Raw genomic sequence first — 16,952 nt, forward strand, 5'->3', positions numbered from 1 at the left:
CACCCCCAACACCACAATACATTATTTAATTATATGATATCTATGCTACTTTAAATGAATATGTGTTCCAAAATAAATAACTGTTTTGAAGTTGTATGAAGATGATCTCATGTCGCTCTCTCTTTGTTTACACACAGGTACAGCCAATGTTTTGGTTTGTTGTTGTTTTTACCCACCCGTATTCAGACAAGCCCCGCCTCCCCTGCTTTGGGATTGGCTAGTCGTAGCCAACGGCGGACCGCTTGTAAAGCTGAATTATTGGCCAATCTCAGCGCAGACAGTGGGAGACTACTAACCAATCGTAGCTCAGAGGGCGTGGCGAGTCAGAAAGGCGGGGTGGGGCAAACAAACCCAACGGCCACAGGAGAAGAGACAGCTGCTCAGCCCGTCCCTCAAGGCGCTGTGGGAGATGAGGGTGAAGGCAGGGAACGACGCGGGACTCCCGTGTACAACAGAGGAGGAGCTGCTCCAAAACCCAGCCATAAGGCCCGAGGACGTGCTCGGCCTGCAGAACATCACTGAGAGTAAGTGGAGAAACTCAAAACAGCGCCAGTCTCATTGACACGATAAATAACAGCGAGTCCGCGAAAACACTGCAATTAGTTTTCGAAAAGCTGCTGCTGCTCATGGCTGCTTATTTCAAAGGAATGAATAAAACAGTGCTTTTCTTACTCGGTATAACACAATTTAGTAGGAGCACCGTTTATTCCATTCTCCGTTTCTTTAGGCGTTTGAGTGTAGAATTATAATATCCTGTCAGACTTTCTCAGACGCCTGGAGAAACATCACTGCTGATAGATTAGGGCCACAGTATTAAAGTTGTTTACAGCATGTAATGTTGCTGTTGCATGTGCAGTACATGCCGTGGATGTGTGCTTTCTCACATTGATTTTTGTCCATAAATGTCTTCATTTGCTGTCTATGGTTTCAGCTTAAGAACTTCTGGGTCTAATCCTTTCCTTATCAGCTGAGTAGCCACACTAACAGGTGGTCACGGTGAAAAGTTCGAGAGCCTCTTAAAAGATCTGCATTAGATCAGTCACTCAGAGCTGGGTGACTTGAGTGATGCCTGCCAAGCTGCCTGAAATGCAAGAAAACATGATGAGTTTGGGGGGCTTCCTATGTACATATTGTAAGTGACACAAAATAGGCATAGTCTTGCCTAAACCATTTTGTCCACATGTAGTACAGCAGTAAGCAGCACTTGTGATGTAACATTGGTTGTATAGGCCTACCATGCTTTTGTGAAATGAGGCCTGATAATTTTAGACTTTATAGACTCCCTTCAGCGTTTTTACTTTTTAAATGTAATTTTTTTAGTTATTTTGTAAAATCAAAAGTGGAACAAGACAACAACAATGAAGCTTTTGTGTTTTGCTGGGATCCACCTTTACATGGATGCTGCACATAAGACTGGCACCATCAATTTTCATCTGTACGAATTCCAAGTGCCTCCATAGAAAAGTCCCATTGAAAAGTCTCTTTATGCAAAGTGCTGTGACTGGTAGGTGTAGATAAAATCAACTTTACTAAAGACTATGTTCTCCATGGAACTCTTTAGGTCAGCTAGCATGCTAGGATGTTTTGAGACATATGATTATTTTGATGCACATTATTATCTGAGAGAGTGTTTGGGGTCTGAATGTTGCTGAATATGGCTAGTGCAGTTTTTTTTTATTTAACTGAATGCATTCATTTAACCTAGAAAAATAAGACTCTACACTGACTCATTTGGCCATTTGGACACTCGCTTGTTTGAGCATCTGACATGAAACCAGACGGCTGTGCTTTTGACCCTTTGTGGGTGCCATTGGAAATGACCCACAGAGCAGTTTGTAAGCACTTCTGTTCTCCAATTAATCCAAGGTAACTCAGAAGCTCAAAGAGAAGCTTAAAGAGGAATGCTGCCAATTTTTGAAAATGTCTTTATAATTTAATGGTTGTCATTTTAACAAAATCTTTCACATTGTTTTAAGATGAAATGGTGGATTGTAGAGAAGCTTACTGACTCAGATATCTTTATAGTGGTGGTGGGGGTCACAGTGTCTCTAATGGAAGCATAGCAATTTTATTTGCTGTCTAAAACCACCTGTGAACCTACATGTGTCTTTTATATGTAATGTTAATAATGGCAAAATAATGGTTTTCTTTGGGTCCTGTTTTGCCTTACAACACCCTACATGTACCTCTTTGCCATGAACATTTTCATGAACATTTTTTCGCAGTTGTCAGAACAAAACCTTGTATCTCTAAAATGGTAACTTTACAGGAGAATGTACTTTTAATGTAAGTCAATGGAACCAGAGTTTTTTCAAGTAATTTGGCGCTGTTTCCTTTGGTCCATTTGTCATGAAATTTACATACAATGAAAAGGGCAAAAGGCATTTTCAAATTATTCCAAACACTGAAAAACAGCAAAAATGGAGATACAAGTTTTTGTTCCAACAGCAACAATATTTAAAATAGGTTTTGGCCTAATGTATCAGGTATCAGGCAAGATATTCAGGTCATGTAATAGCTTTCTGTGAGCTATTGGAGGTAATTGAAGGAGATCTTTGGACACCTTGTTCTCATCAGCATCACTGTGAACACTTTGATTTGGTAAGTTTCTATAAAGCAACACATTTTACTTCCGACCATCCTGAATGACTTTGTGTCTAAATTATTGAATTATGCAGACATTTTGAAAAATGAGTGAAATTCCCCTGTGATGAGAATGTTTGTTAGTGCCTGTTTCCTTTTACCAAATGCTCATATGGCACTTTTTGTATTACTGAAGTAACCTCAGTTTCCAAACAGCTGTAGAAAGCAAGGGAAATTAGTTTAAATTGAAGTAATATTTCACATAATATTTCCAACTGCTGTTCTCTCAAGCTACAGGACTTCACAGTCTCCAGTGCACATTAACTTATCAGTAAACTATCAGGATGAGGTGTCAAAACACTAAGCAGTATAGTACTGGAGCTCTTCACATCCTTAATTTGAGAACCTAGACCTCTCAGGAAGAATTTTATTTCTGTCTTTTTCTAGTCCATTTTCTCAGTATCAATTTTTTTGTCAGTTCATGCACTGAATTCTGACATTATGTTACATACTTGTTCTAACTGTTATATTTGTATGTTTATTATAGTCATCCTATAATTAAGCATTCAATCTCCACATAAGATATGAAATGTACCATGTGTTGAGAAGTTTGCCCTGTGTGCCCAGATTACAGACAAATCACTAAAGAGATGCAGTCAACTAGGAAGTGCTGCTGAATATGTACAGATTTGCACAACATAATATACAGTGGAAAACTTTATTATTCATGCATAATAATAAAATTGCCTGTGTTAAATAAGAATTCCACCAAATTTTCAATATTTCTGAGTAGTTCAATCATTAAAAACAAAGTCATTCAGTGTTTTGATGCGAAATGTACTATTCAAAACAAAATGAAGGTTTTAAAGACCAGAATATATACTTTTTCTTGAACACTGAGTGTAGCATGCCAAACTGCCACTTTGTTGTGGTTGTGTTGCCATGTACACAGTACATGGGTGTTTGCTTGCTTATGATTGGTGTTACTCATTTACACTTTGGCATTATTGGGCTAAGTTTCACAGCTTAAGACTTGTTAAATCAACATAATTGAAAAATGCCAGTGTTGGTTATAATTCAAATTGCAGCTGTTGCAAAATTGTGAATTTTGATGTGAAACAATAAATCTTTCAGCCTTTATCTGCCTACTTTGTTCCCAGAAGTTTCAGATGGTTGGAAATTTTGTTTTGTATGCCAGTTTCTGTTAAATAATAATTGTAAATAACTATGTCAGTACAGCTGTATTTCTAAATATGTACTAAAACAAATAATGTTTTCTTAACCAGACCATTTTTTGCTTCATCTTTCTTTTGCTCAGTGTGTTAAACAGGACAAGTTCTCTATTGGATTTTAGGCTACTTTAATTTAGACTAGAAGTGGCTGTGTTTTACTTCCCGATTACAGTCAGGCATTTTGAATGCTGTTCCGTGCTATTGCCCTGCAGAACCAAGTTCGACTTGTTATATGGTGATGATAAACAAGGCCACAAGCTGTCGCCAGCTGAGGACATGTCTTTCCTTCCTACATACTTCAGGGCACACCTGCAACTTCCTATTTTGATGTTATGACCAGCCATGTGGCCAGCCGTGTTAACAGTAACAGATTACTGCTAAATTCTAAATGATATTCATTGTTAATTTAATTAGTAGAACCTTACAATGTGATTTTCTGGCAAAGTCAGCAGTCTTGTGGCAAAGAGGCCATCACACAACATTTGCTTATATTTTCCTCTACATTCACAGCAGTACAATAAAAGAGGCCCTAGCAAAATATTAATTTGCATAATTCAGTACTTCCACAGTTAAACACCAGCCTACGACACTTTCAAGTGAAAGGACCATCTAACAGGTAAATAAATAATTCACCAGTGTGACACTGACAAGCTAATGAAGATATCCACACATGCATCCTGGATCAATTTCTCAAGCCATGTACAGCTGTATGCAAAAGATTGTGCAGCCCTCGTCAAATGTTTTGTTGATTATATAAGTGAAAATAATGTTAACACATCCTCTACAGAGAACACAGGGCTGCACATTTTAGTACACAGTTACATTTGTTGAATTGTAACATAATGGGGAAAAACAAAATGTTGCTTGAAGTTATGGCATATTTTTTCCCCATTACAAAAAATTTCAGAAAAATGTCATTTACAATTGTTCCCTGTAGAGGATGTGTTTTCACTTAGAAAAACGAGAAAATATATATATTTTTTACATGCTCTATTATATCTCACAATCTCATGTGTTCCTTATAAGGCATGTAGATGCTGGCCCAGCCCATACAGAGGAGATTTATGAGCACAGATAAAATTGTGATTAATGGAAATGTGCCTGAGGCTCTTCTTTTGTTTTTAACATCTCTTCTTCTTAAAATGAAGTGTTGTAACTTCTGTTTTGGAAAGTTTTTGATAGCTTCGTTTGCACTAGATTTTTTTTATCTGTTGTCAATGAGGAGGTTGTTATAATCTGCCATTAGACAAATATGATCTTATCATTGTAAATTGCAAAGGAATAGTTGCAAGAAGTGTTCTTTGTGGCTTTTCATACGACTTTATTCTTATGAAATCTAGCAAAATCACAATATAATTACATTGCGTTATAATTCTAGCTCAGAATGGCTCTGTTTACTTCTGAAGTTGGCTTGATTTAACAGTTGACATGCTAAAGGTGTCAAGTAACAATGCATCCATTTTGGTTTGCAGTGTGTTGTTGCATTCTACAGTCTCAGAAATAAAGTTGTAAAACTGTCACTGGGGCAGTACCCCTCTTGTCACCGAGATGATACCCTCAAAGGTACATCTCAGTACCTTTAGTCAGAAAACATAATTGTACCATAATCCACTGAAATTATATTTCAAAGTTGTATTCACTCCACACACCCCATCTTGTCTCCAGGCTTTTTATTTTATTGTTCTGTTTTAAAACAGTAGGTCGTGAAATGGTACAAATACATACTTTTCATCTGAGAAAAACGTATTTAAGGTGAACAACTGGACCTAAAACCACTGTTGTACCTTTGAAGATACATTTACATTGTTTGTACCTTGATGAATGAAAAATGTACCTGCACAGGACCTTTTTTTTCTAACAGTGTAGAAATGAAGTCTCAAGATGTGCATGACAGCTGCCTGCAAATTGTTGTGTACCACTGATAATTAATGTTTGCCATCAAGGAGAAGTGCTGCTCAGGTCTAATAGACATCTAAGCTCATATTGGGTTATGAGATCATGATTTATTAGTTGCGGGTTACCACATGTTCACAAGATTTCCATAGATGTGCCTTTCTCAACTGCCAAAAATAGATGTAATTCTGATGGGGGAAAACAACCACTGTACCTCATGTTGCCCTGTATTCTGCTGAGTGAGTCATGAACAAAGCAAAACATGTGGTTTGTAACATAAACACTGACATGTTATGACTCCTGTTCTCCTTTTCCTCACTGTTGTAAATCAGTTGGACAGCTTCTGGACAGCTGTGTTCAGAAACAATGATTAGACATCACTCTTCAGTATGCCAATGGATGAACCCATGGTGACCTCCTGATCACCTGGATTTACCTCTAAAAGCAAAGACCTCGAATGAGGTCATGGCTGAATATTTTGAGTTCCTGCAGATCATGCCATGGGCTGTAACTGAAGATTAATCAAAGATGATCCTCCTTTACTTCATTGAAGTAAAGAACCTGTAAGAAGAGCCGAGAAAATATACAAGGTTGTGTGTCTCTATTAAGGCCTTATACAGCACTCCCAGAGCCACCTAACTGCTTTCACTGCTGTTTTCAATCAACATCCTAAAGATCAGGTCCTAAACAGAGAACGTTGGTTGCACAGGAGAAAAGATGTTATGCCTGTGTGGTTCTTTAACATGCTACTTCACTTCATAATGAATCTACATCATGCTGTTTATCTGGAGGTCAAAGGATACGTAATACCACATCCAAGCTGAGCACTCTGTGTTCAGCTCATAGTTTCCTTTGTTTACCTGGAAGGTAGAGGTGGCAGAAAAGCAGGCACTTATCCTGGATTGGTATCAGAAGGCATGTTGCTAGGTGACCGCATTAGAGGAAATGAAGTGTGGCTGCTGTCAGCTTCTGAGGGTGAGCCAGATCAACAGTCACACTTGGCTGCCACACTGTAATAACCACTAGAAAATCTTGCATCTTACTACATCTTGCATATTCAATTCACTTTACTGGACATGCTGGAACTGGAAACCCACAGGATGGCCACTTTGGGCTGACAAATATCTTTAGAGTTGGCAGAGAATAATTTGTTAGGGCCTCTGTTTTGGATGATAATGTTAAAACCTAAAGAGAATATTTCTCAGACAAATAATATGGTAGAAGAAATAAGCCATTGATTGATGCCCTTGAAGAAATATATTTGTCTGTAAAGACAATTTGTTATCATTTTAAATCAAACTGCCTTTCAATTAGCCACAACAACTCAGTCCAGCTCAGAAGCGTAGCATCTTGAACTGGAAACTCAATGTTATGTAGTCAAATTCTTTGAGACAGATTTTTTTCCAGTATTCTGTGAAGCTTGTCCAACCTAGCAACTGTTGGTATGTAGAAACACATTTGTGGGCAGAGCATGGATAGATTAATTCAATTGTACAACCCCAATTCGTTGGGATGTTGTGTAAAACATAAAAACAGAATACGATAATTTGCAAATCCTTTTCAAGCTATATTCAATTGAATACACTACAAAGACAAGATATTTAATGTTCAAATGGATAAACTTTTTTTTTTTTTGCAAATATTCACTCATTTGATGCCTGCAACACGTTCCAAAGAAGTTGGTACAGGGACAACAAAAGACTGGGAAAGTTGAGGAATGCTCAAAAAACACCTGTTTGGAACATTCCACAGGTGAGCAGGTTAATTGGAAACAGGTGAGTGTCATGATTGGGTATAAAGGGAGCATCCCTGAAAGGCTCAGTCGTTCACAAGCAAGGGTGGGGCGAGGTTCACCACTTTGTGAACAACTGCGCGAGCAAATAGTCCAACAGTTTAAGAACAACGTTTCTCAACATGAAATTGCAAAGAATTTAGGGATTTCATCATCTAAAGCCCATAATATCATCTAAAGATTCAGAGAATCTGGAGAAATCTCTGCAAGTGGCAAGGCAGAAAACCAACACTGAATGCCTGTGACCTTCAATCCCTCAGGCAGCGCTGCATTAAAAACCGACATCATTCTGTAATGGATATTACCACATGGGCTCAGGAACACTTCAGAAAACCATTGTCAGTCGTCGCATCTACAAGTGCAAGTTAAAACTCTGCCATGCAAATTAAAAGCCGTATATCAACAATACCCAGAAATGCCATTGGCTTCTCTGGGCCCGAGCTCATCTGAGATGGACTGACTCAAAGTGAAAAAGTGTCCTGTGGTCTGACGAGTCCACATTTCAAATTGTTTTTGGAAATCATGGACGTTGTGTCCTCCGGGCCAAAGAGGAAAAGGACTGTCCGGATTGTTATCAGCGCAAAATTCAAAATCCAGCATCTCTGATGGTGTGGGGGTGTGTTAGAGCCCATGGCATGGGTAACTTGCACATCTGTGAAGGCACCATTAATGCTGAAAGGTACATACAGGGTTTGGAGCAACATATGCTGCCATCCAAGCAAAACTTTTTTTCAGGGACGTCTCTGTTTATTTCAGCAAGACAATGCCAAGCCACATTTTGCACGTGTTACAATAGCGTGGCTTCATTAAAAGAGTGTGGGTACTAGACTGGCCTGCCTGCAGTCCAGACCTGTCTCCCATTGAAAATTTGTGGCCCATTATGAAGCACAAAATACGACAATGGAGACCCTGGACTGTTGAGCAACTGTTGTTACATCAAGCAAGAATGGGAAAGAATTCTACCTACAAAGCTTCAACAATTAGTGTCCTCAGTTCCCAAACGCTTATTGAGTGTTGTTAAAAGGAAAGGTGATGTAACACAGTGGTAAACATGCCCCGTCCCAACTTCTATGGAACGTGTTACGGGCATCAAATTCAAAATGAGTGAATACTTGCAAAAAAAAAGTTGATCTGTTTGAACATTAAATATCTTGTCTTTGTAGTGTATTCAATTGAATATAGCTTGAAAAGGATTTGCAAATCACCGTATTCTGTTTTTATTTATGTTTTACATAACGTCCCATGTTCATTGGAATTGGGGTTGTACCTTATAAGTAAAAACACCCAACAGGAATTTCTGAAACAATGGCACAGTCCACCTCAAGACTAGTTCTGAGTCTGCTTATGGAACAACGAATGTTGTTTATATATATGCATTGATAAAATATGTATTGCATGTCTGCATGGTTGCTGTGGTTGCAGCTGCATTATTGTTGCTTTCTGAAAGCTCAGTAATTTCTTTACCAAAGAAAACCCTGGCAATTTGTAAGGATTCCTGATCAGACTTCAGTTTTGTCGAGTGTCTGCTCAGTGGTTTGAGCAGGATCAAAAGCTGCCAGCAGCATTTGATCCAGCTCAACAGTTGAAAAGTGAACAGGCTGGTTATTTACTACACAAATCACATTCAGGGGAAATAAATCATCCCTTCTTATCATGTACGGCAGCTGCTCTGTGGCCAGACAAAAAGACACAGTTGCCATAGTAACAATGTCATGCCCATAACAGTTGTCATGGATATTGATGATGTCTGGATACATGAGTGTGTTTTAAGAGCAGATCCCACTGAATACCAGAATAAACCTGAGGCATCAGCCACTGTGCTAAATTGTTGAGTCTTGAAGGAGGAAATTACACATTGGCTCTTACCCCAATAGCACTCCATCATCAGTGCATCAGTACAGATTGTACAGAATAGTTTTTTAGAAAAGCATTTTGAAAGCACAATCTACCACAGTTACTGTGTTGTAATGAGCTAACTTTTCAGTCTGTCCATTTAGCTTTGATTTCCAACACGTCTTTGGATTATGGCATAATGATGTTACTCAGATTTTATCTTGCCATTACAAGACAGTGCTGCCTTTCACAGTTGTTGTAGAAATCATAATAACTGGAACCAATTTGGTAGATTATTCATAGTGTATCCCCCTAAGTGCTCAATTGCACATAAATGCTCTGAAAATTCTTCTGTTAGATTTACTTCAGGTGTAGAAGTCATAAGTTAAAATTGGATGTCTCCTAGATCAGATAGCATGTGAAGTGATGACTGGATTTCTAGTTCGCTCTCACATGACCTGGCTCTCGACTGTACAGGTACATATTCATGATGTTCTAAAGAGATCTGTTCATGCACTTTTGTTGACTGATGTAGTATGGACATCCCTGAAAAAGATGTTGTCAAGAAGGCAGCATATTTTGCTTCAGTATGTGTATTTAACCTTTAGTGTTAACGGTTAATGTGTTAAAGAGCACTAAAATGCCCCCATAACATCACAGATCCTGACTTTTGAAGTTTACATTAGTAACAGCCTAGATGGTCCTTTTTCTTTGGCCTGAAGAACATGACTTCCATTGTTTCCATAAAGCCCATGTGATGATATAATCATGGAAAGATGCCATTTTTTAATGCACTGCCATTTTAGGGTATCATGGTCAGGTACTTTCAGCTGTAGTTTTCAGCTTTGCTCTTTATATACTGATACTCTTTCAAATACTTTAAATCTTTTCATAATATTGTGCACTGTAGAGGGTGAAAAACAATGCAATCGCTCATTGAGGAGCATTGTTTTTAAGCTGTTGGGTTAATTGCTGATACTTTTTTACCTGATGTTTTTTACCTTTTACATCTGCTCTCCAGTAGAGAATTAAATAGACAAGCACTTCTTTAATCATTTAAATTAACATTATTGTCCAAGTCTTAGTAAAACCCCCAAAATCCTCAGTGATTTCTGTATATTTTAGAAGATTGTACAGTTTCAGCACCAGCTTGCCCAACTCCACTCGCTAGTTTATCAGGTACTTGCTTCAAATAACTTGAACTTAAAATTAAATAGTTTAATAAGTTCCATACTGGCCTTATACTGAGTTACACTGAAGTTCAAATGTTTGTTATAAAGGAAATCTCATCTGTGGGTTTGTGCTCAGGAAGGTCACAAGTGAAAGATACATTGACAGCACTGTTCTGTCCAAGAGACAGTGGTGCCACTAGCTCACTTAATTGAATTTTTTGTTTAGGATACAGCAGGTTGTGTGTTCACAGCTTTGACCACCTGTCGGTGCTTTGAGCTGAATCAGCATCTGATGATGCCAAGGGTTGGTGTGAAGAGTGAGTGTGACTTCACAATAGAGTGTAGGCTGTAGAGGAAGTCTCACTTTGAGCATTGCTTTTGGTTTAATCTTGGACTTCTTGGAATTCTAATCTGTATAGTGCATAATTATTTTAAATGGATTGTAAAAGTAAGTATAATTATTTGAGGATCCTTGGCTACTGCAAAGCATCAAATAAGGATTTAAAAAATGCACAGGTAGCCAGTTACATTAATTACCCATAATAAAAGACCTGTTCAGTGCTGAGCTTAAGCAGATGTGTGTCCTGTGCCTCTTTTTCTTGGCATAGCTCACCCAGAAGGCAGAAGGACTATAAATATCTCAAGTGATTGGCTAAAGCCTGCTTGGTCCATCTGTTCTTTCTTGGAAAGGCTAGGTGGAAGTATGGCTGCTGATCTAAGACCAGCTCTGTTGCTCTTCCAGTGGATTGTCACTCAGTGCCTTATGGTCATGAAGCATCATAGAAAAATCTCAAAATGCATTCAGCCCCAGTTCAGCTAGTTGAACTAGCAGTTCATGCTAGGAGAGAGGACTATTTCAAATCCCCTTAGCATCCCCCAGTCTGACCCATGTGATGGTGAAACAATATAAGCCTCTTAGGTGTAATCCAGCCTAAAGGGAGGCTGACAGTGCTGCAGGCTACACCCGCCTGTCCAGAGATTTTGGCACAGGGATATGCCCGCCTGGAGAGAGTCACCCACCCCCACACCTTCACTGAACACATCTTAACATTGATAGAGAACCAGCACAGTCAATTTTGGCAATACAATTGTTGTAGCTTTATAGTACTTGCAAGTAAATTTTTTGTTTTTTTTTGTTTGCTTGTTTTGTAGCCCACTGTGGCTAATATATACAATGCATTGCATATTTACCTGGCTTTATCTTGTTGTTTATGCAAGTGGAAAGGTATGATGACAAATTCAAATAAGTAGTTATAAGTTTGTAAGACTGAGGTGTAATAGTAGTGTTGTTCTAATAGACTTGACCCTGGTTGAGTGACATGTTTTGTCGGTTTTCAAGTCTAAATAAGTACCCTCTTCAGACAAAAAACACTTCTCCACATCGTAATACACAATTTCAGTTTATTTATTAAAATACACACACAATGTTCAACATGCTAAACTCATCAAATACATAGAAAGTGTGCACAAATATTTGCAGAAAATTGTAATTGTGTTCCCTGTAGAGGACGTGTTAACTTATTTTACTTTCATTTCAATAATATATATATATTTGTGTGTGTGTGTGTGTGTGTGTGTGTGAGAGAGAGAGAGAGAGAGAGAGAGAGAGAGAGAGAGAGAGAGAGAGAGAGAGAGAGAGAGAGAGAGAGAGAGAGAGAGAGTGTGTAAATATATTTATTATAATAAATACATGCTGTATTTTATCAAACCCTCTCTTGCCCACATGGTTCTCACTACTAAACATGAAAATGTTGTATCTGATTGCACTCACTTTGGTTCAGACATCTGCTATTGAGAGGAAACAGCTCATGTTCCCAGAGTGAAGAACAGTTAATATAATCAAAGAGGTGTGTGGTCATCGTCACTGTCACCTCCACACACAGATTAGTGAAGTGCAATACTAGACCTTTTTGTCTCTGCAGTCACTCACAGAAGACACCGACTCTTAGCAGTTCACCTCTGAAAGGCACATTCACAACAAACACAAGTGACATACAAAATGAACTAATCTCTGAATTTCTGGGAACCTCTGGATTTCTATTATCGATGTGGTGGTGTAAAAAGATCCAATGATAATATGATAATATGCTTATTTTATTATTGTGATGTTGATATATAATGAAAATGCTTAAAATGCACAAATGTTTATTGAAATCATTTCACCATAGAAAGTATAGTGCTAGATGTTTTATTGAACTGCTTGCATTTCCTTATAAGACCACAAAAATCAACAACAATTTAAATACAGTCTTATGTAGAAGTTTGAACACCTCTGTCAAATTACATGTTTTGTTACTTAGTGAAACTAGGTTAGCGCATTCTCTACATAAATATGGCATTTTTCTACTAATTTCATTGTACAATATGTCTTGGTTTGTCGAGTTATTAGAAAAAATAACACATAAAATGTGCCATAACTATTGTACAGGCCACAGTTTTATTTTTTTTTCCCCAGGATATTACATTTGCAAAGAAACTAATAATTGTACATTATAATGTACAGTAGTAGGTTCTCTTTAGAGGATGTCTTACCTTATTTTCACTTGGAAAATCAACTAAACATAATTTGATCAGGGGCGCCCCAGCTTTTGCATACGACTGTGAAAATATAAAATTATTATCATTACTACTATGTACTGTTCAAATTCTAACCATGTAAAACTGTTGTCCTGCCATGTGCTTCACAGTAAGGCAGTAGCCAAAGGCTATTTACGTCCGCAGTCAGTTTTTTAAAATATGGTAATTGTACATAGTTATCAGCTTTATTGAAATTTTAACACATTTTTTCAAATTGTCATTGTGTTTTATACCACAGTATTTCATCACCACTCACCATGTCATCCCTAATTTATACTCAAGGCCAGTAATATAATTGTCCAACAAATACAAGCCACTCATTACCTTTTCTTGCCATGTGCTTTCACTTCCATAGATTACCTCTGCAGTCCAGATGACAATGTGCACAAGATCGACTTTACTAGGTTCAAAATCAGAGATATGGAGACAGGGACTGTTCTTTTTGAGATCACCAAGCCTCCCTCTGCAGGTGAGTCTTTACTATGACCTCCACCTCCTCAGGCTGCCTGTGTTCGACTCATTGTACCAGTGACTAGACATTAGTCATGAAATGCTTGCTCTGCTGTCTTTCCAAAAAGGCCATTTCCATTTAGATACAGTGTGCTTTATAAGAGCACTTCAGGCTGTAATGTCTCTCTCTTTATGCCACACAGACAGTGCAGAGGACAGAAAGGACATTGACCCCAATGCTGGACGTTTTGTGCGTTACCAGTTTACTCCCGCCTTCCTGAGACTACGCAAGGTCGGAGCCACGTAAGTACACAGCACAGTAGATTACAATCAGAACACTCTGACTCTAGACAACCCCATTTTCAACCTGCTGTGTACCAGGCTTCTGCAGTACATTCAGTCTGATTACATCCTGAGTAAATGCATAGATCTAGAGAGAATTTCACAACAAGCAAAATTTGTATTGAATAATTTTTACTTTTCAACAAATTTAATGTGATTTAATGTAATCTGCGGGGGCCTGGCTCCCAAGTGAGAGGTCGTAGGCCCCTCTAGCCTTTGGACCACTTGCATGTACCTGAGAGTGCTGTGTTTCCTGCCTCTGCAGTGTGGAGTTCACAGTAGGAGACATTCCAATCAACAACTTCCGCATGATTGAGAGACACTACTTCCGGGGGCAGTTGCTGAAGAGCTTTGACTTTGAGTTTGGCTTCTGCATCCCCAGCAGCAAGAATACCTGCGAGCACATCTACGAATTCCCTCCCCTCTCTGAGGACCTCAGTAAGTGCTCTTTTAGCCACCCTCATTAGTCCTGCTTATCCTGGCTAAATATAGAATCAACTCACACCAGATTTGTTTCCTTTTTCCTGTTTTATCCCATAGACTGCTTGGCAGCACTTACATCTACTTATAGGCTTAGGAAGATGTTTGAACATCTCATAACAGAAATCCAACTTAGACTGATACAGTTTAGTCTTTTTGGTAGTTTTATTTATATATATATATATATATATATATATATATATATATATATATATATATATATATATATATATATATATATATATATATATATATATATATATATATATATATATAAAACTGTTATAGTGTTATAATTTGTTACAATAAATTGAGAAGAAAGAGTAGCCCTCTTCATGCAGTCTTCACGATGTTCTAGATGTCCATTCGTCATGAGCAGTCTTTAATTCAATAAACCCTGCACTCTAACACAAAGAACATTACGTTGATTAAAGTAATGCATCATATGTGTTGCAAAGAAACAGCTATTGCCCAAGTCGCATAACGCTCTCTATTTGGTTGTTGTTATATGGAGTGCAGCAGTTTCTAAACAGAAGTTTATATTCAGGCCAGAATTCTAAATTAACCGTTTATTTTAGATGTTGGACACATGAGTAACAATAGGGGATGACTGCATATGCGTGGTCTTGGTCCAAATAGAAGTTACCAGCAGAAACCTATAATTTTTATTTTGTATGAATAAAAGGATTAACAGCAAAACAGGCATATGACTAGCATGTTAAAGCCACAGTTGTACATGTTATCAAAATGTGTTTGTATTGCTGAGCAATGTGGCTGCCAAGCTGATATTTTTTTTCACATTACTCCACAGTACACGAGATGATCCTGCACCCATATGAGACTCAGTCTGACAGCTTCTACTTTGTGGACAACAAGTTGGTGATGCACAATAAGGCAGATTACTCTTACACTGGTGGAACATAGGATCTCTCTCCGTGCTGAGCATGCTCAGAAGCATGGACAGATACGTCACAGGCTGGGAAGTAAAGCATTAGCGCAGACTGAGAATAGGTCCCTAATCCAGTCTGGGAATGCTTTTTTTGGTGAAAAACACCCAAGCTCAGGGTTTGTGTGCATGGATGAGCGCATGTATGTGTGCCAGAGCCAGAGAAAGAAATTGGCACTTACTGAGCACACAGCATGTGTACAGAAATAGTCCTAGATTTTTTTTTTTAAATTATTGCCAACAACATAGTGTGTCTCTGTGTTTATGTATGTGAGTGTATAGGCGTGCCTGCATTCATGTGCATTAATAGTCTGCATGACACAATACGTTTTTTTTGTTTTGTTTTGCTTTGTAATTTTTTATATAGAGAGTTTATTCCTTTAACATCCACACAATCAGAATATATATACATATGGAGTGTGAATACAGTGGGGTCCAAAAGTCTACTGATGAAAATGCTTATATTTTGCATTGCTTTCTAATTTAATACAGTATTTTTCCATTAATTTGGTATGTTCCCCCTTTTGCCTTAATGACAGCGTGCTCTCAAGCTAGCATGGGCTCCACAAGTTTGTGCAAAAGCCTCTGATAAGTAGATCAAATCCACATATGAATGTATATTTCAAAGGAAGACATCCATCCATCCATCCATCCATCCATCCATCCATTTTCTAAGCCGCTTCTCCGTCAGGGTCGCGGGGGGGTGCTGGAGCCTATCCCAGCAGTCTTCGGGCGGAAGGCAGGATACACCCTGGACAGGTCGCCAGTCCATCGCAGGGCAGACAGACAGACACAGACAGTCACTCACACACTCACACCTAGGGGTAATTTAGCATGTCCAATTGGCCTGACGGCATGTCTTTGGACTGTGGGAGGAAACCGGAGAACCCGGAGGAAACCCACACAGACACAGGGAGAACATGCAAACTCCACACAGAGAGGACCCTGGTTACCCGGTCAGGGAATCGAACCCAGGCCCTCCTCGCTGTGAGGCGACAGCGCTACCCACCACGCCTCCGTGCCGCCCAAAGGAAGACATAAGAATTAAAAATTCTGACCTTTTGCACAAAGTTCTTATCATGGTCAACATGGTCAAATTTACTTCAGTTTAGATAGTGTCCTAGAAATAGTCCAATTTTTAAGTAATTTGTCTTAATATTTCCAAGATTTTAAAAATTTGGTGTTTATTTCCAGGTTTAAATAGGGTGAAAAAATTAATTCTTCTTGTGATCTCAGGATGCCACTATATGGATATAGTACAGTGCGAAGGTCAAAGGAGTACCAGTTATTCATTTTTTAGGAGTTATTTCACTATACTTCTGTTTTGGGGTCCAAAAGAATGAGCTCTCTATATGCAGATTACAAGAAACAGAAGCACCTTGCTGACATAGGATACAGAGCTTAACCCTCTGCCATTAGACACTTTTTTTTTACTTAACATATTCATGATTTAATTAATTTTTGATTGCAAACTTGTGATTATTTATATTCACATAAAAACCTTTGTCTGAAGTATATTTTTAATAGCCGTGCTGGTCAAAACCATGTTAGAGAGATAACTATACATATATTATGTAGTTGATACATAATAGTGATTATTATGTGTTTATCAATATTGTCAATTTCAGTCTACATTCTTGAAATAAATGTTT

At 38.3% G+C, this 16,952-nt stretch overlaps 1 protein-coding gene across 1 annotated transcript; it reads left to right on the forward strand.

Moving 5' to 3' along the window:
* Positions 1–344: 344 nt before the first annotated feature.
* On the forward strand, positions 345–16,053 carry unc119a (unc-119 homolog a (C. elegans)). The gene is made up of 5 exons (XM_017696721.2): positions 345–524; positions 13,438–13,551; positions 13,736–13,835; positions 14,140–14,312; positions 15,166–16,053. Exons 1-5 carry the CDS (start codon positions 410–412, stop codon positions 15,276–15,278), a joined length of 615 nt encoding a protein of 204 aa, XP_017552210.1. The 5' UTR covers positions 345–409; the 3' UTR covers positions 15,279–16,053.
* The last annotated feature ends 899 nt before the right edge of the window (positions 16,054–16,952 follow it).

The sequence above is a fragment of the Pygocentrus nattereri genome, chromosome 17 (assembly GCF_015220715.1).
Source record: "Pygocentrus nattereri isolate fPygNat1 chromosome 17, fPygNat1.pri, whole genome shotgun sequence".
Classification (NCBI taxonomy): Eukaryota; Metazoa; Chordata; class Actinopteri; order Characiformes; family Serrasalmidae; genus Pygocentrus; species Pygocentrus nattereri.